The 25,414-nt window shown below is 41.9% G+C and overlaps 2 protein-coding genes across 6 annotated transcripts in view; one reads left to right on the top strand and one right to left on the bottom strand.

The window, feature by feature from the left end:
• Positions 1–314: 314 nt before the first annotated feature.
• Positions 315–6,588, bottom strand: ZNF511 (zinc finger protein 511). 2 transcript variants are annotated; one of them, XM_085306129.1, is made up of 6 exons: positions 6,448–6,588; positions 5,899–5,972; positions 5,265–5,466; positions 4,394–4,518; positions 2,871–3,056; positions 315–723 (listed from the first exon to the last, which is right to left on the bottom strand). In XM_085306129.1, exons 1-6 carry the CDS (start codon positions 6,577–6,579, stop codon positions 654–656), a joined length of 789 nt encoding a protein of 262 aa, XP_085162255.1. In that variant the 5' UTR covers positions 6,580–6,588; the 3' UTR covers positions 315–653. The 2 variants fall into 2 exon arrangements, with proteins under 2 accessions (XP_085162255.1, XP_085162256.1); XM_085306130.1 differs by lacking the exon at positions 315–723 and adding an exon at positions 746–1,880.
• Positions 6,589–6,616: 28 nt separating this feature from the next.
• TUBGCP2 (tubulin gamma complex component 2) overlaps positions 6,617–25,414 on the top strand; it is a 34,887-nt gene continuing 16,089 nt past the window's right edge. The window contains exons 1-12 of one of the 4 annotated variants that reach the window (XM_085306127.1): positions 6,617–6,644; positions 7,026–7,145; positions 7,484–7,654; positions 9,337–9,465; positions 10,755–10,931; positions 15,331–15,490; positions 16,756–16,963; positions 18,000–18,199; positions 21,707–21,896; positions 22,774–22,919; positions 23,592–23,772; positions 24,329–24,509. In XM_085306127.1, the coding sequence (XP_085162253.1) occupies positions 7,505–7,654; positions 9,337–9,465; positions 10,755–10,931; positions 15,331–15,490; positions 16,756–16,963; positions 18,000–18,199; positions 21,707–21,896; positions 22,774–22,919; positions 23,592–23,772; positions 24,329–24,509 (1,722 nt within the window). In that variant the 5' untranslated portion in view covers positions 6,617–6,644; positions 7,026–7,145; positions 7,484–7,504. Of the gene's footprint in view, positions 7,146–7,474; positions 7,655–9,336; positions 9,466–10,754; positions 10,932–15,330; positions 15,491–16,755; positions 16,964–17,999; positions 18,200–21,706; positions 21,897–22,773; positions 22,920–23,591; positions 23,773–24,328; positions 24,510–25,414 lie in introns of all 4 variants that reach the window. The other 3 variants (XM_085306126.1, XM_085306125.1, XM_085306124.1) reach the window with 3 other exon arrangements.

Here is a 25,414-nt window from a genome sequence, read left to right as displayed (position 1 = left end):
CACAGGAGTTGAGTTACCCGTATTAATCACTCACATGGTCTGGGGGAAAAGACAGCTTGTACCTAAGCACAGGTAAAGGTCTTAAAACAGAAAGAGGGAGAGAAATACAATGTATTTTTTCTCCATGTCATCCCTGCTGCATTTTTGGCAGTGACTCTGCAAATTATTCACAAACCATCTGCATGATTCCTGTGGTTGTCTGGAGTTCAAAATATCATTTGCCATTTCCAAGCTCAGGCAAGATAAGAGCGTCTAGAAAGCTGCTGTTGCTCATAGCAGTACTGGCACTGAAAAGACATTAAAAACTCATAGCATAAAGGCAGATAAATTTATTTGCAGATCGATTCCAGGGATGTTCAGAAGACAGAGTGATGCATCTCATGACGAGTAAATGTAAGCATGGCTCTGCCTTAAGGTCCTGTTGAGGGAATGTGGTAGAGAAACATGAAGGAACTGTAGCTCCCAAGATATTTTTGTAACCCAAACTGCTGTGGCTGCACAATCCCCATTCTCCCGCTTCCACTTTTCTTTTACCAAGTGAATCCTTGCACGCAGCTGCAATTATTCCAACTTGGCCACAGTGCTGTTGCTAACTTTTGCTGGCCGCAATCGCTGGCACCTTTTCATCTTGTGCAAATTGGCTGTGCTGACCTTCAGACTTCTTTCCTTGGGCCTTTAAATCCTCGGGTGGCGCCTTGTCCAAAGCAAATTGTAGGTGGGATCCTAGAAGGGGAGACACACTTTAATACACATTTTTGACGTCTTTTTGTATCAACAGAGGTTCTGCTATGTCAATTCATTTAATAGGAATAGTCAAACTTTAAAACATAAAGCTGGTTTAGTCCAAAGTGCAAAAAAAATAGTTGCTGTTTTATAGGGAAAGCGTCTGCAGACATTTTGCTTAATATGGACGCAGTAAGCATATCATTTTTTATGGAGGAAAGAGACTTGAAGATAATTTTCATTTCCTCTCTTCAAACATCCATTAATTCTCCAGCCCTGATTCCCTCACAAATCTCTAGCTCTTCCAAACAAAAAAATAACTTTCAGATCACAAACGGGTTGGGGATAACCCATTTGCATGAACAAATACAGCTACACAGGCACAGATTTTGAAGGAGAAAAATACAACTCTGATGAGGCATGCATGTCATTTACATAACTTGATCTCGCTTTCTAAACAAGTTGTTGGAGCTGAAGGAGTGAAGTAATCTTTTGAGGAAATTCATATCAGTAGAGAATTGATGGTTTGATAAAGCAAGACTTAAAGCACAGAGCTGAGTTGCAGCCAGCACTGAAGGTCTGGAGCCTTACAGAAACATTCACTCTTATCTACTTGAGCTGGCATTGAGCTCTGCAGGAGCTCTCTAATACACATGTTGCTAGCAGGCAGGTCTGATTGTATACTGATTCATTTGGACATGCTTTCAGCATGCTTATGCCCAGCCCTGCGCCCTCATTTCCCAATGTAAATATACTTCCCTTAATCCCCCACCTCTCACAGGGTAACTGAAATGTTTTATGCCTTGCCTGAACATTTTAAAGCTTTCAGGGTGGGAAGAGGAAAGTACCATAAGAACATAAGGTCTAAGTCACCAAAGTGTAATTTGAGAAATATGAGAAATATTGGTCTGCTTTTACATCTATTTAGTACATTTCATTTATATTCTGGAGGCACCTCCTCTCTTTACAACCATGCAAGGGTAAGATRTTACAAAATATAAGTCATTGGACAGTTGCGGTGATTTTTTTGCAGCGGTATATGACTGTAAAGGGCAGAAGAGCAGATGCAGCATGACCTTTGAGCAACAAATTTTTCTTGTGGCCTGTAGCATCATGCCAAATTCATCAGTTTCTCTCTGGTTTACCAGTTGTTATTGCTGAAAAAAAGCAGGGAAATTTAAAATGTCACCTTGGCAGCTGCTTAGCATCATCTTAACCCCTCTGAGAATTAGAGGGTCAGGTTTTTGTCAGAAAGGCTGGCCCTTACATGCTACCACCACAAGCAGAACTAATCAGCTGTAGCAATAGCACTTCCAGACATGGCTTCACAGCTTGTTAGAGAGCTATGGAACAGCAGCATTCACCTCCTTTTGTGGAGGTAAAGCAAAGCGTTGATGCCCATGAAAGCAGGAGGGAGTTGAGGGCAGAACCAGCACTCCAACGTGGTTGCAGGCTCACCACACTCCTGGCAGGCTGTAACTGGCTAACTGACGCAGCAAACCAGGGGCCACAGCACAACAGCAAACCCAAAACATCCCTTTGCTATCCGGAATAGTTAAGCAAAACCATATTAAACTCTACACTGAAAGACCATTAAAAAGGTAAATAAAAAAAGCAATGCTCATCTGGCCTTGCAAAAAAAGAAAATTAGCAGAGTAACGGAAATAGTCTGTTGACAAGGCTTTCACAATGCGCGCATGCTCTTTTCTTCCTCACACTTTCCTCAACATGCAACAATGCCAGGTATGATTGCAAGGACCACAGAAATGCATTTTTGAACTCTGATCCTTGAGCTTTTTAATCAAAAAGCATCTGTTTGCCACTGGCAAAGCAATAAACACTCAAACTGCAACTTGCCAGGATTATAAAACAAACACTCTTCATAATAACTAAGGCTTTCCTTTGAGAGTCTTGGCAATCGAGAACCCGGTACTTTTGCACAGATGCAGGGTTAAGTGAGAAATCATGGGTTAGAAAATTCATCCTGCTTCATGAAAAAGGCTTTAAAAATATATAAGGAAATACCTCCTGTTTATGTTTTAAACTCAGAAATGCACTGAGCCATGGTACACTAGGTACAAAATGCAAATAAGATCACACTGTCCCAGCCCCAGAAATTTTTGCCTGCGAAAGTAAATGGTACAAACCGAGATTTATAGAGTCGTTTCTCAGGCACCAAAGGAACTGGGTTGGGTGCAGACTGAGGGATCTCCATGTTCTCACTGGGACTTATTTCCATGGAATCTGCTTGGAATTGCTCCAAAGTCTCCACACTCACATCCATTGGCACACCTGCATCCTGCTTCATGGGAGATCTCTTGGGCTTGGTGCTGCTGCAGAGACAAAATTTTATATCTTCTCTCAGTAGTTGCCATGTGAGCTCAGAGTGAAGGACGTGAAAGATATTTAATCAGGAAGCTATGAAACAAGTCAAATCAGACTTGTGGGAGATATCACAAAAAGCAGGGACAGAAATTTAGCTGTGCAGACTGCTAGGAGCAACCAGAAAGCCTCTGCAGAGCCACGTGATAGGCTGGGATGAGCTCCTGCTAAATGATTCAGGGTTGTTGCCTTATAGTACATGGCTTAATCTACTTTTTTTTTTCTTAAATCTATAAAACATAACTCATACATGTGCTTGAGTCCCCCGACAGGGGAACTCTGCCGCAGACAAAAGTGAACATAGCTTTTAATCCTCGGCTAACAAATTGGCAGTATATGCGGTACGCAGTTTCTTTCTTTCTTAAACATGGAGCCATTACCTTAGCAGGCAGCTGGCTCTACTTGCAAAGTTTTTGACCAACTTTCCCCATCAATGCCCCTATCAGTCTGGAGTACCCTAAAGCATCTGGAGTAGAACAAATTCCACCTTTTGCTATCAAATCTGCCCCAGGAATATCATGCTGTGATGTCATGGCACTAATGGACAGCCTGAGTCCCTTCACTGCTTCTGTAATCAGCTTCTTCCATATCCAGAGCAGCATTACGTCACTTCTTACCATAGAAACACAGAAACATTTAGGTTGGAAAGGAGCTCTGAAGGTCTCCAGCCTGCCCCTCTGCTCCAGTCAGGGTTCATAGCTAGACCAGGATAACCAGGCAAGCTTTGAAAGACTCCGCAGGCCCAGTCCCCTGTCCCTTTGGGCATCTCTCCCAGGACTGCACCACATTGCTAGGCAGGAGAATTTCTTTCTCTTTCCATCCTATTACCCAAGTCACTGAAGAAGGAATTGTATCAGCCCCGTATTAATTCCTGAAGTGGTAGACAGTGCTTGAAATAAGCAGCCAAATCAGAAAGCCATTCACCAAACTTACAAAGCCTCCCTCTGCTCTACGCATGCTTTTGGAGAACTGGGGAAAAAAGCAGAATGCATGCACAAAACGATGGAGAGAGAGGTGGGCTTTGTGTTTAGACTTGAGACAGCATGAAAGGAGCAGAGCCTGGTGCTGCACGGGAGAGAGATAACTTYAACACTAACACACGATATATCATTGCTGTAAAAGACATGCCAGTTCACCTGTTCTTACAACTGGCAGAAAATTTTTCTGGCAACTCAGCCTCAGAAGGTGTAAACTTATTTACTCTGGAAAGGGAGTCAAACAGCAAAGCACAACATCTCTACAAACACAAATGGGAAAAACAGCTACACTACTGCAATTCTATGGTTACCTTTTAATTTTTTTTGGTCTGTCAAATCGAAAATCAGCAGGATAAAGGTGAATGGTGACCAAGTGATCCTTTCTGTCTTTGCTGCTCTTGAACTTCTCTGTGCAGCCTTCCACTAAGCACTTGTACTGAAAAGCAGGAAGAAAGAGAAATGATTGGGAAAGGTGAGTGGTGTCAGCCTGTTGCATGACTGTGCTGTACCAGTGCATAACCCAGGGTCAGGGCAGGGGCACTGCTGGCACATTTTAGCAGATCCCCTAGTGTCTGCTCACAAATAGCAGGAGAGGGAGTCCTCTCCCTCATAATGTCTCAACAGAGCAAAACTAGAAGCTAGCTTAATAAAACTATTTGACCTTACTATCTAGCCAGCATCCAGTCATGCATAGAATAAAAATTGCCATTAATATGTGGCCAATCAATCTCCAAACTGGTAGCATCAGTCTATAAGAATGAGAGCCCATGCCATACACACTGGGACATGACCTTACACTACAACCGTTGGTAAAGGGCTGTTTTGTGAACAATAGGCTGGGGTACAGCCCCACCTTGCCATGACAAGGAGGTCATCCTACCTTCTCTCGATCTTTGCTTCCTCCCAGTGGGACAAGAACCATTCTTGCCCACTGCACAGTAGGCTGGGGAGCCTTTCAGGTTTCAGATGCTTGGAGATCCTCACATGAGAAGATCTGGCAGTCACAAAGACTGCAATACCAATCTGCCTGCACACCTGCAATTATTTTTTTTGGCATCTCTTAATTGTATACTGAAAATGAGAAGTGGCTGTACCAATCAGGATGCTATCACTAAGGAAAAAAACACAAAAATCAGATATTGCAAGTCTTCAGGCAGCATGTGCCTCTCATTCATGACTCACCATGTTCTGTTTCTCTGCCATTATCTGGAAGAGCGAGTCATGCCACTCCAAGATATGAATATCCAAGAGGTGTCCTGATGGAAAAGAGCGCTTACAGAAGGAGCAGACGTTCCTGTGCAGCGTGTTGTAATGGTGCTCATAGCCCTCCAGGGTATCAAAGACCTGGCAGCACCCAGAGATGTGGCAACAGAATTCAGACACCCTGCAGGGAGATTAGGACAGCYGCTCTATGTTAAAGGCCACCCCCAATATATAAACCAGTGCCTTAAATTAAGTTGCATATGTTTATTCTTACCACTAGGTGACTTTTCTTACTTGCAGCTTTTTTTTTTTTTTTTGTAAGTAATAATAAATTAAATGAACAATTAAGATTATTACAGTCATTTTAAAACTCTTTTGCAATGCATCTTGTTTTCTCCCTCTTAACTTGCTTCTGCTTGTCTGCCCTCACAGTCAATGCATAACAGGAACACCAAAAGTTCCAGCCTAGTATCTTTATAATAGGAATGGGCAGGATTCAAATACACAGAGTGACAGGATCTCCTCATTGGAAAGAGGATTCCATACTGCTCCAGTAAAAACTACATTTTTTTAATTAGATCTTGTGATAGTTTGTATGCGCTGTCTCACTTACTTGGATCTTTCTGCCACCTCTGTAACACTTGTAAGGACATCCTGGAGGTACAAATGTCTGTGAATATCTCCATCCTAGGACAGGAAAAAGATGTTATAGGCAGGCAACAGCAATCAGCACCTGCAAAGGAAAACGTGAGCTTTTTTACTAAGGGTAATACTAAAGTTGTCAAAAAGGATTTAAGGATAAGAATCTGTATTAAAAGAAATCCAGGAGACAGGCAGATTCTGAGCTTCACAGAGGGACTTTAACTAAGTACAATCTGTTCTCTCCTCCAAGAATAACCTGATGCCTTGACCAGGCCACGCTCGCACACCCGTGTGCCTTCCTCCAGCCCACACAGCTGTGCTTGAACACCTTGCGGGACTGCTGCCTGCGTGTGAAGCCCAGCGATGGCGCAGCCAGCCGCACTCGCCTTTGGTAAAGGCAAACGCAGCCGCCCCGTGTCATCGCTGCGGGAGGGCAGGGCTGGCCCTCCGAGGCCTCCCGGTCCTCCGAGGCCTCCGGCTGCCGTTGAAGGCAGTGGAGAGCGGGCTGGGAAGTCGTTACCTCGAGCAGCGGATGGTGGCGGCGCAGGCGGAGGCGGCGCGGGGCGAAGGCGAAGGGCGGGCGCGGAGTGGCGCACGGCGCGGCGGGCAGRACCGCGGCACCGCGGCCGCGCAGCTCGGCCGGCAGCAGCATGGCCGCCGCCGGCGCATGCGCGTGCGGCGCTTCCGGCGGTGGCGCGGGCGCTTCCGGGCGGGCAGGTAGGAGCCGCCGCGCCGATCTTCCCGCCGCCGCTGCCGCGGCTGTTGCGGCGCCCCGGGAGCAGCGGCGGGTGCGGCCTTGTACAAGAGGCTCTGGAGGTCTTGGCTCCATGAGAGGGAAATAGAAAGGAAACAGGTGGAGGCCGCTAAGGTGGTGGGGCTGGAGGCCAGGGCAAACGGAGAGAGGCCCTGGGAATTGGGCTTGTTCAGCCAGAGTGAAGGGCTGGACCGAAGCTGCTTTCTGCCTGAATGAGCGTATAATTTGGGGTTTTACCTTGAAAGTATTGCAGAGCATAAGCGAATGCTTGGTATTTTGCATGTATGTGTCTTGAAACATTAAACTGCATGCTTGCATGATGCCTCGCTCTGTTTCTTCTGCAGCCCTCGTTTAAGTAGCTTTGCAGAATTCAATTCTTGTCTGCTTGTGAAATGGGTAGTAGAATATAAAGACCCACAAACCCGGAAGACTGCTTTTGGATAACTTCAGAGGCAGCAGCACAGGTGAGTAGCTGAAGTCGGCTGTTTCAGCTGTGTCTGCAGGCTGGCAGTGCATGAATCCATGGTGCTTATGAAAACGCAGTTTTCATAGCTTTTCCACCACTGTGACTTCCAAAATGAAATTTCTTCTGCTGAAGTACCTGCACTTTTTTTTGTCTTTGTTGKTTTTTTTTGTTTTGCTTACTTTCTTCTCACTGTATGTGCATTTTTTTGTTCCACTCTAATGTTTTAGCAAACTTCTAGCTTTATAATACTTGTAGACAATATTACTTGTACGTGTATGCTCTCTCCTGTAACAGTATAATAATAATTTACTGCCTTTACTTCTACATCCTGTGGAGTTTATAACCTTAGGTGGAAGGATGAGCGAGTTCCGCATTCACCATGATGTCAATGAGTTGTTAAGCCTGCTACGTGTTCATGGAGGGGAAGGAGCTGAAGTATACATAGATCTTCTGCAGAAGAATCGAACACCTTATGTTACCACCACTGTCTCTGCACACAGTGCTAAGGTGAGTACTGATATATTGTAATCATAGTTGAGAGGTGTTTCAGATCTAATGGGGAAGCCGGTAGGACTCCTAAAGCATCTTGCTTTCTTCCTTTGCGGAGGTTGATAGAAATTCCATTGGCTCTCAGAGCACAATCATTTCTAAAGAGGTATTCAAGATAAATATTCCTCAGCATGATTTCTCTTGGCTAGTGATGTGAATTACCTTTTGCATACTCTTTAAAAAAGTGCTGAGATAGCTTGCTTTATCCCCTCTTCTGTGAGATAACTTGTCTTCTGCAAGTATGAAGCTGGGCACGTGTTGGCAGTAACAGCTGACTTGAGGGTTTTTTTGTTTGTTTGATTGTTTTTGTTTTTCCCTAGGTGAAGTCATGTTGGCAGTGGTAGGAAAGGAGTAATCTGATCTGGAACCTCAATCTTGGGTATAAAGTAGGGATATTATTTCAGGAAGAAGGCAAATTCCTTAGATTTTAAAAAGATTGGTAGAAGAATRTGAGGAAGGTTGTTAAAACTGCAGGAAAAACATGAAAGAAAAGCCTTATATTATGCCTACAATGGTTGTTTCAGGTTTTAATTGGAAGGGCCAAGGTTTAGAGGAATAAAACGAGTGAAAAATAGAAGACATGTATGAAATAACATGATGTGAACATTATCTGCCTTCTCTTCTGAATATCAGCCAGGTGTTAGGAATTTAAAGCCTGAAATTTGCCATGACCAAGCATGCTTCAGAGGTCATAATACTACTTTTCATTGTCATCTTGAAAATCAGTCCATCAATCAAGTAATAAACAACAGAAGGTCTGAAAGTTCAGATGTTTGTAGCCTGTACTGCATGTTTTTCCTAGTGCCAGTCTTAAGATTGTAATGTTGTAGAAAGATTTAGGCTGGAGGCACACCTGAACATCTCCAGTCCAACCCCTGCTTGCAACAGGGCAAAAGGAACAACTACATCAGGTTGCTCCATTAAGTTTTGAATATCTCCAAGAGGTACTTTGATCTCTCTGAGCCCTATTCTGTGGTAGCCACTGTTCACATGGCAAATGACTGTTTCTTTAGAGCCAGATGGGTTTTCCCATGTCAGAACTTATGCTGGTGCTTTCACTTGGCTCTCTGAGCAGGGTTTGGCCGTGTTATCTCTGTAACTCCTTTGGGCAGGAAGATTCCCCTTCACCTTCCAATCTCCCAGCTGAGCCAGTCCAGCTCCCACAGCCTCTCCTCTCCCTGGCCTGCAGCCCTGCTATTGCCATGGCCCTGCACTGTGCTCACTCCAGCTTGGAGATCTCTCTTGTAGTAGAGGCCCCAAACGGAATCCAGTATCCAGATGTGGCCTCACCCATGCCAAATAGAGTGGAATAATCCCTTAATAATGCCGTTGATATGAAATTACATTGCTTCAAAGTGAGCATTTGCAAAGTGAGTCCTGCTACAGTTCTTGTGCTTAACCTGCCTTTTTTTCTCTCCCACAATTCCTGTCTACAGCTGAAGTGCTAGGACCTCCCACTACATCCCCCACCTCAGCATAGTTATTAGTGGGAGACAAGTGTTGCATCATTCAGTCCGAAACCTATTCCCTGAAGTATTTTGGCAGCAGCCTGCAACTTGTCACCTTCCTTGTCCGATGCTACTCTCTGGAATGGTGTAATAATACTACTGAACATTTAATATTAACATGGTGTTTTATAGGTAAAAATAGCAGAATTTTCTCGAACTCCCGAAGATTTTTTAAAGAAGTATGATGAGCTGAAGTCTAAAAATACAAGACATCTAGATTCCTTGGTATATCTACTGTCAAAACTCACAGAAGACAAAGAGGTTTGTTTCTGCATTAAAAATAAATCTGTTCTAGGTATTCAGTAGTAGCAATAATGCAGTGACTTTAAGTACTGCACACTTTCTGGTGAAACTCATTGAAGTCAATGGAAGACAACCAGTTATAATTAAAGCACTAGTGTGAGTTATATGGCTGAGGTTTTACTAAGAGACTCATGTTAATCCTTTGGTTTCAGCTTCTAGTGAGTTTGGGAAGGAAAATCTACATAGGAGATGAATTTGCAGATGCTTTGGCTTAGGAAAGGGTGAAAAAACATGAAACTAGCACCGAGGAAATTAGATTGAGATAGCTTTTTAAGTAATGTTAAGTAATGTTCAGGTTGTTTAAACCTGGCATTTATGTTTTACATGCTTRGAAGTATGTAGCTTTTTTTTTTTTGGGGGGGTGGGGGGGAAGAATCTTAAAACTATGTTAATTTACAGTGGTACCTTCTTCATGTTTTAAGTTGTTAAAACAAGCTCACAAAGTACTTGAATACTAGAAGTGAAGGGAAAAGTACAGCCAGAACCTCAAGAGGAGCTGAAAGAGTGTGGAGGACCTTTAACCTCTAACAGTATCAATACCTTTGTTACATTTTATGTCTGATTTGGTGTTGGGAAGGGTCTGCAGCAAATGATCCTTTCTGACCAAACTGAGATGCACTGTGGTCAGCCCAATGGCAAGGTCAGATTTCATCGATCCTGACACAACCATAACTAACCACAAGAATTTAAGAACTGTAGTGCGTGTTTCCTCTAAGAAGTAACTCAGTCTTTTAAGCATCACCGCAATGAAACACATTTGGTGGTATGTTGCGTTGGGGTTTCTGTCTTCTTTTTTCTTCATTTATAAAGAAAAAAAAAGGAATTTAAGTGAAAATGTGCACATTTTCATGTCACAGCATATTTAATGCTCAAATCAGTATTTAATACCTGAAATCAGATTGCGAATTAATGCTGACAATGCACAGCAGAAATTGTTCTGTGTAATGAAGCATCTTGTTTAGAAAACACCTGGACAAATTTGTGGTACAAAGTTTGAAGGATGTTGACTGCAAAGGGAAGTTGCTGACCTATAGCTTACTGGACAGTATAAGAGTATTCTGCAGAAGCAGTGTTTCACGTTTAATCTGCTTTTGCACTCTTCTCTATGAAGCTTTGCAAGATGCAGGAGATTAGGCAGAAAAACCTTTGGTCTAGTTCCATGCAACCATTATTATAATCTTACGTCTTTTGCTTTAGTTTGTGCCGTCCAGTGTTCACAAAATCTATTCTTTTTCATGTTTGTACAGACACTTCAGTATTTGCAACAAAATGCTAAAGAAAGGGCAGAACTTGCAGCAAATACAGCAGCCAGCGGTAGCACAAATTTTTCCATTCCCTCATCTGCTTCAAAGATTTCTCTGCAGGAGCTTGAGGAGCTACGCAAGCAGCTAGGCAGTGTCACAGCCAGCTCCAGTGTACAGCAGGTACTGTCTCTTCCCTAGCCTTTTGGCAGAATCTGTCCCTGCTGCTCATGTATATAGCTGCACTCTTAACATTTATGCTTACATGCAATTATAAATGTTCCTGTCTACACAGGTAGTCTAAACTAACTCTCAGAATTGTTTTTTTGAATTACATTAAATCTTTGCCTGTTCAAGATGCAAGTGGCCTTTTCTTATTTAAGTGAATTAAGGCAAGCCGTGTTTAGGCCACTGCAGTTCTAATTAGTGGGGGTTAATGTAATTCCATTTTCCTCTTTCAGATGACTGCTTTAAGCTGTGCTGCCATTTTCTCTTCTACCCATAGCTATACTTGCTCAGGAGTCATTATGTCTTGTCCCCATTCTCACTAGAATTTCTGCTCCTCTGCTACACACTTAAAATGCATCATGTAATCCTTCCCTAAGGAAAGCCAGCTGTTCCTTCTGTTTGCTGCAAAATGATTCTAGTTAAAGTCAAGGAGGAGGAAAAAAATCATCTAAAAGTGATCTAAAACCAGATCATTGCACAAAACATTTAGAAAATGTTTGTTTGTTCACGGTATTTATTTCAGTATCAATAGGCAAGGAAGAGCAGAAAAGGATGATTATTACTTAAATCCAAACTTCCATTTTCCTGTAGTCATTTGTATAAATAACCACACCTAGCTACCCTGGGTCGTTTTGGCTGCAGAAGATAGTAGGAGCAATTGTGTGGACAGTTATACAGACAGAGTTGAAAGAGTGGTGGAGAAAGGGGGCTCAGAGGTCCATAAGGAGCAGCTGGACAATATGCACAAATGCTTCCATTTAGAATTTTGCAGCTTACCTTCATCCTAGAGGCTTGTCCCTGCTCTCCCTTCTGATAACTGGTCAGTAAAGCCTATCAAGAGACAGGCTCCAGGCTCTGAATGTGTCTTGACTGTCCTTGAAGGCATAGGCCTACTGGTGAACACTCAGAAATGATGTGTTGATGTCTTCTTAATCTGCAGAGTCTGTAGCAATTTTACGTCCTTGCTCAGTGGAGGCATGTCTATCTCTGGATAAATCCCATATACCTCATCAACTTGGACAATGCAGTGTATGTTTTACTCATCTATCCACCCTACAAAACTTTCTGCCCTATCTGGTCACATGGCAGCATTCACATTCCTGATGTATCATACCAAACTTTGCTGCTGAGAACTCCAGCTGTGGCTGTATATGGTTTACTGCTCGTACCAGCTCCCCAGCAGATGTGTAGTTATTCTTCACTCTGTGGTGGTTTTTCTGTTGCACTGGCTGGCAGAACTAACACCTGTCAGGGAATGCCCTTCTGCCTCAGATGATGATGATAGTAGATGCATCTGTCACTAAGCAGGGAGTTTGCAGTAGTGATCAGATCACTTCAGGCCATTGATGGCTAGAGAAATGGATTCTCCATGTTCAGTGTTTTGAGACACCTACAAAGCCTGTCAGCATGAAGAACTATGTATGTGTGTGATGATGGAGAGTTCAACTCCTGAACAGGAGACAACCAACACCTCCTCCTTTGTCAGGTAGTGATGAAACTGGCTGTGTTCCATATACTTTATGAAATAAATGTTTTCATAGGCTATCTGCCTAACTCATCCAAATCCTTCTGCTGATCTAAGTCAAGTGGTTGATGTAGATCATGAAGGAAAGATAAATTTGCAGTAAAATAACTAATCTCTCTGTTATAATTTGTGTGCAGACTTGCTCAAAGAAGAAAGAAAAGTGGTGTTTTCTGGCACATGTAGTTCAAATAGATAAAGTGATTTTTCCACCTATACTTCTCCTTTGAGTCACAGATATGGTTTTGTGACTGAGAGGAACTGAAATGGAAATGCAAGYGGTCTGTTTTATTTGCCAGCATGCTATTTTATTTGCCATGCACTGAACGAAAAGAAAGGAGGAGCATAAAACATGTTTCCTGGGAATAATGGGAAATAGAAACCTGTCCAGTCTGAAGTCACTGAACATAAATACTCTCAATAATTTGTGTTCTTCTGGCTTACATTTATCAAAACACTATTGACCAGTATCTTGATCCAGAGTTTCTACTAGAGCTGCTTTCCAAGAAGTTTTCCTCTGGGAAGTAATAATTGCAATTGCCCTTGCTCTGTAAGAAAAAGTCAGATTGCTAAAGTTGCTTTCCCAGTGCTTTCCTCGCCATCTGTGACTCCAGTACACCCACTATTACAATTAGGTTCCATCAGCTGTGCTGGAATTTAGTTAACTTATTTCTCCAGCATCTGCCAAAATCATTCCAACTACGTTTCCTTTCTAGAAGTCCGGTTGTGCACTGGCAGTCTCTGGAGTGATCCTAGTTACCATAACTGATGCTGAAAGATGAAAGGGTCTCTCCTGAGCTGCTGTTTTTGTGATCCTCATCTTCGCTTGGTATGAAAGATAAGTGCTAGTGTTTCCATTGGTTCATAACAGCACTGGTGGGAGGAACCTGTAGGGGTTTTTTGTCTAACCTCGTGCCCATAGCAGAACTGTCCCCACACTAGATCAGGATGGCTGTGGCTTTGCCCACCTGAGGCCTTACGCACCCCAGGGTAGAGATCCCTCACTTCCCTCGTGGCCCCAGGGAAGCTGCTCCCTGCTCCAGAGAAGACTACTTTCCTCTTACCCAGTCTGAATATCCCAAGGTGCAGGTTGTGTCTGCTACCTCTTGTATCACCTGTCACTGCTGATGGAAGTTTGGTTCCATTCGTCATCTTGCTTTTTCCATAGTTGTGGGCTGTTTCTAGATCACCCCTTCACCTTTTCTTGGCCAGACCCAGCAAAGCCCAGCTCTCTCCACCTCTCCTCACTGGTTGTGTGCTTTTGGTTTGGTGTAAACCCACTTGTTGCCTGCCCTCGCTAGCMCCAAGGCTGTGGTGCAGAGATCCTTTTGACTGAGTTGACAGTCACTGAGCACAACGAGCTCTTTCTGCTCTCTTGATGGATGTGGGCACTGTCATTGCTTAAGATAGCAGATGCAGCTTCATCTGTGTGACAGTGGTAAACTGCTGTCCTGTCATGTAGGCTTTTAAGCACCAGGCTGATACCTGAGGATCACGTGTTCAATCTTGGGAGTTTTATTCAGGCTGTCATTGAATTCTGTAATGACAGCAGTCTAAAATTTAAGTTGCAGAGAGAAGGTGATTCATGGCACTGAGACATGTGCCTTATCACCAGTGCCAGAAGTGCTGGATCACCTGCATTGTGATTACTCATTTAGTGGTCACTGAGTGCTTGGAGTTGCTTCTTCTGTGTTCTAGGAAGGACATTAGACCAGTTTTGGTCCAAACATCATTGAAACTCATCATTGAAATCACGAAACTCGCATATACCCTTTCAGGTAGCTGTATCCTGTGCACTGATACTGTAGCACTCATACTGTGTCAATGTTTTTGAACTCTACTAGTTAACAAATTCACACTGAAGCTGGTTAAGCTCCAATAGAAGATCCGTGCCTCTTGTCATCCAAGTGAATCACTAAGAAATTACAAGTCCCTAAAAATGAGAATTTCCTTTCTGACCTGTTTCAGCTCTGTTGGCAAAAGCTAAAATCCTGCAGGTTTTGTGATAAGACTTTTATGTATGCTCACTTCCTTCCTACACTCCTCTCTCCTCTAGGACCTATGAGGAGGAAGTAAAATGACCTTGTGCATACCTGATTCCACATACATATCTGTGTAGCTTAGGGAATGACATTCATAAGCATGTTTCCCATATTTATGGACTTCTGGCTGTGAATGTTCATGTAGATTATACCTCTTTCAGGCCTCTGCCACCTGGTAATTAACRTTATGCTTCATCTATTTGACTGACTGAGACCCAGAGCCAGGGGTAGAAAATCATTGGGACTTTTAACAGCTTGCTTCATTCATTGACTCCTATTTAGAGTAAAAGCTGCAGTCGTCTTCCAGCTATCTTTGGGCAGATAATCTGGATTGCATTTCACATGCAGCTATTCAGTCAGCACTGTGTATAAACTGAGTTCAGGGGCATTTATTACCTTGTCTGCGAGTGCCTTTTGAGTGAGGTTTTACTGCTGCTGTTTCTGGAAGTATTTGCTGGCTTTCATATGATCCTCTTTGTAAAAGCCTTTCTAATTCAGGCTTGTTGCTAGTGCTTGTGCATGTCCCCATTCTGCTCTTGTATGTGTCCTGCAGTACCTAGACTGCTGAGGAGGGTTGCAGAAAGGCAATCTCTCCAGCACTGAGACCCACAGACTAGATGGTATTGGAAGATCAAATCCTATATCATGCTACTAAAAGATCAGCTCTTCTGATTTCTGTTCTCAAGCAATCTGTTTAAAGTCAATTTCTACTTAAAATTCAAAATTTGAGTTTGAACTTCTAAAGATATCTCTGTTTTTCCCTTTTTCTTTCGCTCTCTTTTTCCAACAGCCTCTTGAAGTTACACGAAAAATGCTCCGAGATAAGCAAAACAAGAAGAATTCTGGTCAGCCCATTCCAGTATTTCCATCCTGGGTATATGAGAGACCTGCACTTATTGGTGACTTCTTAATTGGCACTAGTTTAAGCACTGACACAACAGTACCTATAGGTATGTGATACACAGGGAAAATTGCTTTAACATTTTATGTTTTGTACTTGTTCAGAAGTATCATTCAGATTTCATCATATTCCAGAGGAAAGCAAAACTTGGCTGCTTGGGCTCTGCAGAAGTGCAGGGCTCAGGAAAAGAAAAGAAAAGAAAAAAGCCTTGTTGTTTTCTTCATAGTTTCTCCTGTAATGAATTCCAGCCCTATATCCATCCATATGATCTAATTTGTGTTTTGAGTTTCCCAGTCCTTTTCTGTCTTGGGTCATAGCCTTCATAAAACCCTACCATAGGGGTATCACATCGGTCTCTTCAATTGAAAAATCTGGAGCAGTACCTGCTAAGAGAGCATTCACCAATCCATCCAGATCAGTATCCCCTCCAGCAAGGCTGTTAATAACCTCCACTGATTTTGCTGTCTGTTTCCTAGTCAGAGCAGCAGGGACTAATCTTTCACTGTTGTGTCAGCTTTAACTTGAGCTCTGTATAGTTAGTTATTTGTAAACTAGATTTAAAATCTTTTTGTGTTTTTTAAACAGAGCAGCTGGGTTAAAGACTTTCCACTTTCCATTCCCCAAGAAAGCGGAGGCTCCTGAAAGAAACCTGTAGCTTCTTCCAGATGTGGATTTAGGCTGTTAAGGGAGGGGGAATAAAAACTGTAGGCTCACCCTTCATGTGCCCCTAAATAGCTTATCCACCAGTACCTTTCTGCTGGGGCCTCCTGCAATGTGTAATGAGAGTTTGTTTCTAGCAAGCACCAGAAACATTTTGTCTCTCAAAGTTTGGGAATGGCCACTACAGCCTTTTTGCATGTGGACCTTCTGGCTTATTCTTTCCTTTGGTGTTCTGATTCAGATAGCAGTGCTGAGTGTTTACCTGTTGTCAAATGGTTTTTGTAGCTGCGTGGAAATTTTGAGGTGTTTGATGCTTATGTTTTACAGTGAATTCTTTTTTTCAAGACTTTTGACCTTTGTGTGGCTGAAACTCTCAGTCATATCTCCACTTGAAAGTTTTTTTTCCTAGAGTCTGTCTAGAAGTCCTGTGGTACTACAGGTACTCTAGTATCCAAAAGTGTCCTAGAAAGCAAAGCAGATGATTTTGAAATTGACCCTAACTCAAGTTTATTTCACTGTATCTTGGTTYAAGTCTGCATAATCTTTTGAATGATGGTATGTCTTGCTTTCAAGTTTCAGATACTAGATCAAAAAGGAATGAATGGAAGTACTCTGGCACGTTCAGATTTTCTTTTGTCCTCTCTTTTCAAATAGGTACTTTACCATTAGCCTCCCAAGAATCCATGATTGTAGAGGACTTGTTATATGTTTTGATTGGTGTGGATGGAAGATACATCACAGCACAGCCTCTCATAGGCCGGCAGAACCGAGCATTTTTAGTTGATCCGAACTTGGACTTGTCCATCAAAGAGCTGGTGACCAGGATTCTTCCTGTAGCAGCAAGTTACTCTGCTGTTACCAGGTACCAAGCTGACATTTTTTCACATAGGAGGGTGTTCTCTTTCGAGCATCACAGTGTAGAATGGAGCCAGAGAATCTGTCATTTGTGCAGGTGGTAGCTTCAAGGCTTAATTTAAATCTTTTGAGATATGAAATAAAAATAACAATTCTTCAAAGTGGTTATGGTTATGATTCTTGTTGCTGCCATTCTTTGTGCTGCCAGTTCATTTTTGTGTTCACTTCACCTTTTTTTTCTCCAAGCTGTGTCTTGGCACATTAAGGCAAGTGGCAAATAGGATCTGTCTGTTTATTCTGGCTTTTCTCTTCCTATTCTGCTATGGTTTTCTTCTCGTTTCCTGCTTTTTACTCTCTTCTGGGTGTCTAGGGGTGAGACGACTTTTATGCCTGCTGCAGATCAGGAGCACCTACTGCTACCTAGAGGCTGGTAGCTGCAAGATGCACCTCACTAATAGCAGACACTTGTAATACAGATGTCTGCATCTGATCTAAACTCCCTAAAAGATCAGCAAAGAGACAGAAGTGTTTTTAGGAGATGAGTTGTCTAATCTTTTACCTGTGTTCCTGCAGATGTGATGAATTGTGTTCAGCAACATTTGTCTCTTTCCACTAATGCAAGTGAAGCCATCTAAATCTGATCAGGTGGATCCTCTTTGTGGCATATTGAGTCAGAAGCTAGCAGCAGTTCTCCAGTGGTTGAATCTATCATATTACTTCCTTTTGAGATCTTTTCTTATCCTCTAATATATTGTATGTGCAATCACCTTGCAAATCCTAGCTCTGACTTTTTATATACTGGTTTAGCAAGTAATTCTAGATGCCCTGTGATTTGAGAGGAGGCATTCTTACACAGCTTTCAAAACTAGGAAATGCAGTGATAAGAAACAGCCAGGGAGAAGGAGAGCAAATATGGCACCTGAAACTCCAGTACTCCATTTCGTGCTTGTACTCTCAATGCTTATGCAGTGTCCTAAAGATAAAATTCCTGAAAGCTATAGAAATTGCCTTGCCCAAAAGAGTTTCTGTTTTTCATTTTGCAGGTTTATAGAGGAAAAATCTTCCTTTGAATATGGACAGGTAAATCATGCTTTGGCTGCAGCTATGCGGACCCTAATCAAAGAATATATGATACTTATTACCCAGCTGGAGCATCTTCAGAGACAGGGACTTTTGTCACTGCAGAAACTCTGGTTTTATATCCAACCCACAATGAGAACCTTGGAGATTCTTGCCTCACTTGGTAAGTTCCAAAAATACAATTATTTTTTGGCAGGTCTTCTGAAAACTCTACGGAGTGGTCATACAAACAGAGCATGCGTCAATTTAATTTTGTGTTGTATTAAAAAAGAAAACCAAGGGGAATTGTACTTGTCTGAGCACTGCTCTTTTCTGTGAGAGTTCACTTGTACTTTATCGCACTGCATGTGTGTGTGCACGCGTGTGTGTGTACTATGCTATGTAGAACTGGAAATGTTCCCCTCTGCAGTGGACAGAAAACTGCTCCCTTCTACACAGAGTTGATTTACACCAGTGTCTACTCTTTTAACCAGCAAGAGAGCACATGAAAAAGCTGGTTCTGTCAGGAGATATTGAAGCCTTGGAGATGGGAAATTGCCAATGAGATACAGCTCAGTGATTCATCTGAGTGCCTTTGCTGATCTTGCAGATGATCTTACCAAGTCTGAGATTCTGGATCATGAATTTGAAATCCACTCCACTGTCCTGTTAGATGTTTTTCTCAAGCAGGAATAGTGAAAATGAACTTATTTGATGTCAAGAAGCATTGCAAGTTCTCTTCAAGACTAGGCAGCGGCTTGGGATCCCTCAGATCTCATGTATTCCTGTGGTCAGTAGGCTTCTGCCATGTATTTCTCCTTCAATCCCTTTGTTTCCGTAGAATCTCTTCATATTTCAGAGAGAGCACTAGCGATTTGGATTTGTTCTAATCTGTCTGTGGCAGTGCTGATTCTGGGATCTGCTTTATTGTCTGTTCAGCATCTGAGTATTTGGACTCTTCTCCCGGGTTTGCTGTCTTCAGAATCTGGCTAAGTGATCTCAAGATCCACATTTTTCAGTATGGATGACAGATGAGTCTTAGTAATGGACACATTGCACTCTCTTGTGTTCTAATTTGTTCTTGCCAGTAATTGAATGGTGTCCATTATACAGATATATTTTTCTTGGGCTCAGATCCTAGCATTTTTCTACCTCTTCCGTGGCCTTAATCTCAGCTATTTTGGGATAGCTTTTTAGACTGAATCATTCAGCCTTCCTCCAGCTATATTAAAATCTGTCTGGCAGCTGTGTCAGTTCGCTATCCTGCAGTTATTCAGATTCCTGTTTTCATATCCCACTGTTGATAAAAAATTATCGACAGGAATTGATTCAGTGGAGAAGTACATGAATAACAGTGTACAATGGGATTTGAATTTATTTTTAATGAGTCAGCTACTGGATTCTTATCCCTTTCTTCTTCTTTCCTTGTAGCTGTCACGTCAGCCAGAAGAGCTGGGGGAGATTGAGGCAGTTACATCTGTCTTTATTTGTTTTCTTCCTCAAAGACAGATTATCCTCCAAATTTGCATAAGCATGTGCTACAGATGGTGTAGAGTACAGCTTGCCAGGAAATAAAACTTCCATTGCCTGCTCTCAAAAACTTAATTTATAGGACTGAGTGTGTCCTTCAAACCCTTGTCATGAGGAAAATCCATCCATTTCATCTTCACAATCCAGGCCTTTCAGATTAGTTGTTTCTGCCACTGCTCTCTTTCCAAGTGCATCTCCAGCTGTGTATGGATGTATGATTGGAAACAAATTCAAACAGGAGGACAATCTGGAAGCCTGTAGTTGGGCCCCTTGTTCACAACATAGCCAACACCGCTACTGAGCAACAGCTAAGCAGTTTGCTCAGGGCCTTGTTCAGGTGAATCTGAGCAGTCCTCAAAGATGGAGTTTCCTCACCACTCTGGGCCCTGCCCCATGGCTTCACTACCCTTGTTCTCTGAGGGATTTTTTTTTTTTTCATCTCTCACTGAAGTTTCCCTTGTAACTTTTTCCCCCTTGCATCTTGTCCCATAACTTGTCACTGTGCTCCTCCAAGAGGAGTCTCATACCGTATTCTCTAGAACCATCCATTGGATAGCAGAAAAATACTATTAGATATACCTCTACTTCACTTTCTTTTCTCCTGGCTAACAAGCCCAACTCCCTCAGGCTCTCCTTGTATTCCTGGGCACCAGCCCCACATCTTAAGTAGCCTCTCCTGAATTCTCCATTTTGACAACATTTCTTTTATACCCGGGATCCCAAACTGAACCCAGTGTTCTAAGTGCGGTCTCACCAATGGTAAGTAGAGGTGAATAATTGCTTCCTTCAGTTTACTAGCTACCTTCTTGGAAATGCAATTGSTTTTCATTTCATTTCTGCAAGGAAATGTGGCTGACCCTTGATCAAATGGTTATCCACCAGGTTGTTCTCTGCAGAGCTACTCCCTAGCTAGTCAGTTCCAGCCTGTACTAATGCCTGAAGTTGTTGGTCACAGATTCAGGACTTTGCATCTCTCCGTGGGGTAGTATTAGCAGGGTAAGTGCTTGTAGTCATTGTGTTTGTACATTTATATGTGGACTACCTCAAAGAAGAAAGAAGGGTTTCACCTACTTTCACTCCCACAAAAATATCTTTGAGATAGCATTGCATTGAGAGACATGCTTCTACACGCCYTGCACCAGGCCCAGTGGAGGGACAGTGTGCGCCCTCTTTGGATACCTCAGAAGAAAACTACTGTGCTATATGGCAAGGCACAAGTATAGCCCATTTGAGAGTGCACATGTCTGCATATCTCAGAATGCTTCTAGGCAGATAACCATTCTGTGGTAATCAAGAAGAGGAGCAAGTTGCAGCAGTTTTATAAGTGCCGTTTGAATACTATCATTTCTCACTTAGTTGTACTGTTACCTTGATAATGTTGGTTAATTAAACTCTCTTTTTTTTGTGCGTGTGAGAAGACTTTTACATTTCTCTCAACTCAGTCTAGATAATTTATTTCCAAATAAAAATCTGTTCTGTATGAAACCTGGACTTGTATGATCCCTCTTGCTATTTACATTTCCTGAAATTGTTTTTTTTGGAATACAATAGTTAGTCAACTGAGTTAAAGTTTAACTCAATCTGAAACTCACAGTATTCTTCTCCCCAGGTCCCTTACATTCCTTTTGCAATGACAAAATACAAACGTCACAACCGACCTGTCTAAATCCAGGTATTCCAGCAACATGCGTGGCTAGCTCAGTGTTATGCTGTTTCATGGCACAGAAGTACTCTTGAGATCGGAGATTCCTTTAGCACGTCACTCAAATATGTGATTCTTTAGTTAGCATCTGGAAAACAGATTTCTGTACGTGTTTCTTTCTATCTAGAAGCCTTTTCGATTCTGAGCCACCAGATACATTCTGTCTACCTGAGTTTAATTCTGCTTACCTGAGGGTTAATTTTGGTTGTTGCTTTTTTGCGTTGTGGATCGTTTGGGTTTTCATTTCTCAGTGTTTCAGGATGTTTGTGTAAGTGGAGTGGCCTTGTACCTTCATATGTCCTCTCTACAGGAAGGGTCTACAGATGACATAAAAATTTGTGACTTAAGGTGGTCAGCTAATCAGTGCTAACTTCATCACTTTTACCTGCATAACCTGTGGAATTAATCTGTGTATTTAAATGAAGAGCTTTAAAATACATTTATATTTTTAAATTTTAGCTACTTCTGTGGATAAAGGTGAGTGTATGGGAGGATCAACCCTGAGCTTACTCCATGACAAGACTTTCAATTACACAGGAGACAGCCAGGCTCAGGAGCTGTGTCTATATTTAACCAAGGCAGCCAGCGTGCCTTATTTTGAAATTTTGGAAAAGTGGATATATCGAGGCATCATTAATGATCCATACAGGTAAAGAACAGTTAAGGATTTATTTTTGGTTTTGGCTTTTACTTTTTAGTGCACATATCTTCTGTAGAGTCTGCATATCCTAGCAGGCCTGGACTAGGCAGCAGTGTTTAGATGAGGCAACATTGCCAGGAAGGGGAGCAGTTAGAGTATGCTTACTTGCATTTCTTATTTGATTCAGTGGTCATGCATTCAGAGGTGTTGTTGCTTACTTTATTTGTCCAAATTAAAGGAAATTATGTGCAAAAGCCCACAACACAACAGTTCAAATACATAATCCACTCAGATTACACCTTCTCATGTTTGTCCCATTTTATGTGTGTTCCCCTCTAACATCCTCATCCTTGTCAGGTTGGGGGTGAGACATATTCTCATGGCAYATGAGTGCATTAATGTACTGGCTCAATGCTGAATGTAATCCACTAACAGAATAATCTTGTAGGAACTAACAACACTCTCTGAAATTTCTTAGCTTTTATAGAATTATTTAAAGCATTTTTCTGTGTTTAATAGAATATACAGCATTTTTGTTTCCTGCATTTTCAGAATTCTGTGCAGGGAGAGCTAATTGAAATTAAATAGCTAAAAAGAATTCCTTCTTGATAGTAGGAGCCGCTTTCCTCACCTATGCACTGACAACTGAATATTTAGACTTGGTTTGTGGGCTCTCTAAAATTCTGTTGTAATGGATAGCAGATTAACACAAACACTGAAGAATGCTTTTCCTATTACTACCAATATAGACTATTTTCAGTTCCTGATTGAAATGTATCCTCATGAGACCTTATTTCTGATAGATCATATTACCAGTTGGCAGGTTAAAAAGAGTAATCCTCATTGTACCAATTCCTGCTTCTCAACRCATGCTTTAACTGTTCAGTGAGTTCATGGTGGAAGAACATGAGCTGCAGAAAGAGAAGATTCAGGAAGACTATAATGACAAGTATTGGGATCAAAGATACACTGTTGTTCAGCAACAGATTCCCTCATTCTTGCAGAAGATGGCTGACAAAATCCTAAGCACAGGTAGGTGAAGATATGCTTCTGATGTAGGAACAATCTGAGGCAAGCACTGTCATTCTTTATATATAGACTCAGTAAACGTTACTGTGCTTTGCCAGTTTATGGAGTTGCAACTTTTCAGAAGAATAGAAAAATCAGGGAAAAAAAAGAAATAACAAAGCCAGTAAGTAAAACAAAATGTGGGAAGGAGTCCAGCAGGAAGGGGAACTTGTTTTGTTACTGCTCTGTGTTGCATGGCTACAGCTAGCTAGATGGAGCTGTGTGTCTGATGTTTGAACATGTTGAGTTTTAATTTGGACACTTAAATGAAACATGCCACCTGATGGTTACTCTTACTCTTTATCAAAAGCACTATCTGGTAGTTGCTCCTGAAATGTAACACTAGATTTTTGAGGTTTCCAGATATCTGCAAAGGTGTTTTCCTGCCACTGGGAAACAAAACTGTTTCTAAATCACTCCTTAAGCATGACTTTAGGAGCGAAAGTTAAAATCCTATCCTATCTCAAAAGACATTTAAATCCTTTCCAGCTTTCAGTACAACTTAATGTAAACATTTCGAAACTTTCACTTGAAAACAGTGAATTGAAAGTTTCCCTGTTGGAGAGATGTATAGTTGGTAATATGGGTCATTCTTTTTTTTCTTTTTTTCTTTTTCTTTTTTTTTTCCGCTTCTAGGGAAATATTTAAATGTTGTGCGAGAATGTGGACGTGATGTTACCTGCCCTGTGGCTAAAGAGGTCATCTATACTTTAAAAGAGCGAGCATATGTGGAACAAATAGAAAAAGCATATAACTATGCTAGCAAAGTTCTTCTTGATTTCCTAATGGAGGAGAAAGAGCTGGTGGCTCACCTAAGGTTTGATTTATTTTACTAACTCTGTGCTTCTAATAGTGAACATACGATTTTAAAGTTAGTTTTCTTTCTATGGGACATTATTGAATTTTTTATGTTTTCATTAGAAATGTTGGCCTGAAAAAAATAAGTTTTTTTCTTTTTTCTGGGAAAGAAATGTATAGAATCATAGAAATATTGGGTCGAAGGGGCATCAGTTTCCCTGTGTGAATCGAGCTTCTAGTCTGTTATTATCTTCAGAAAATGGTAAAAAAAAGAGAACCTAAATATCCAGAAGACAAAGACAGAAACAAATAGGTAGAAAACTGTAATCGATAACTGCCTGTAAAATAGTTTGCAGGTGGGCTATGACCTGGTACTAGAGGTTCTGCTTCAAACCAATCACACAGAATGTGAAAATATTGATCTGAGCTTCATGGAACAAACCTTCTAAGGCACTGTGGTCAAAACCAGCAGGCTGGCTGAATTGATTGCTTTTGTTCCTGTATGATTAGTGTTACACATGGGTACATTTGGTCTTTAAATACTTAATGGATTGTCTCTTAATCTTCTTGAGCAGATCTATAAAGCACTATTTCCTGATGGATCAAGGGGACTTTTTTGTTCACTTCATGGATCTCACGGAAGAGGAACTTAAGAAGCCTGTAGATGACATCATAACTACTAGGTTAGAGGCTTTGCTTGAATTAGCCCTGCGAATGAGCACAGCCAACACAGATCCTTTCAAGGATGATTTAAAGGTAAGAGTATGTGCAAGCAGAATATAATTGAATCTGAACAGAAGATCTGCTATTGGGAAAATCTGTGTGCCTTTAAGAACTTTCTGAAAGTGCAGTGAAGGAARACAGAGCTAATGACTGTCTTCTGTAGATCTTCTCCTAGTAAGCTTTTTCATCAAGGTTAACAACTAGAAGCACACATCCTGGATAATGAGCAGCATTTTCTTATGTCTGAAGACAGAGAAGGTACTTTTGAGTGGCATCAGAATGAGATGGAAGCAGTAGTGTGTCCATCATGCTTATTCTCAGATTGGATACCCCTTTTACAGTGCAAGAAACAAATTGATTAAAAGTCCTGCCGAGTAGTAATTACTGCAGCTCAACTGAAAGCCAAGCAAAATGGTCTTCCGCTCCAGTATTTCATAGAATCAGTAAGGTTGGAAGGGACCTCTTGAGATCATTTAGTCCAACGCCCCTGCTCAAGCAGGGTCACCCAGAGCGTGTTAGACAGGGTTGCATCCAGGTGGGTTTTGAATATCTCCAGAAAAGGAGACTCCACAACCTCTCTGGGCAACCTCTTCCAGTGCTCTGTCACTCTCACAGGGAAGAAATTCCCCCTCACATTCAGGTAGAACTTCCTGTGGTTCAGTTTGTGCCCATTACCTCTTGTCCTGTCACATAGGACAACTGAAAAAAGTTTGTCCCCGTCCCCTTGACACCCTCCCTTCAGCTACTTATACACATTGATAAGATCCCCCTTTAGTCTTCTCTTCTCCAGGCTAAAGAGACCCAGCTCTTGCAGCTGTTCCTTCTATGGCAGATGCTGCAGTCCTCTGATCATCTTTGTAGCCCTACGCTGCACTCTCTCCAGTAGCTCCATGTCTCTTTTGTCCTGGGGAGCCCAGAACTGGGTGCAGTACCCAAGA

This window comes from Rhea americana, unplaced genomic scaffold (genome assembly GCF_003343005.1).
Source record: "Rhea americana isolate MKP2758 unplaced genomic scaffold, rheAme1 scaffold_233, whole genome shotgun sequence".
In the NCBI taxonomy this organism is placed as follows: domain Eukaryota; kingdom Metazoa; phylum Chordata; class Aves; order Rheiformes; family Rheidae; genus Rhea; species Rhea americana.
The sequence above is the reverse complement of the archived record's forward strand: the minus strand, read 5'-3'. Positions and strand labels throughout refer to the sequence as shown.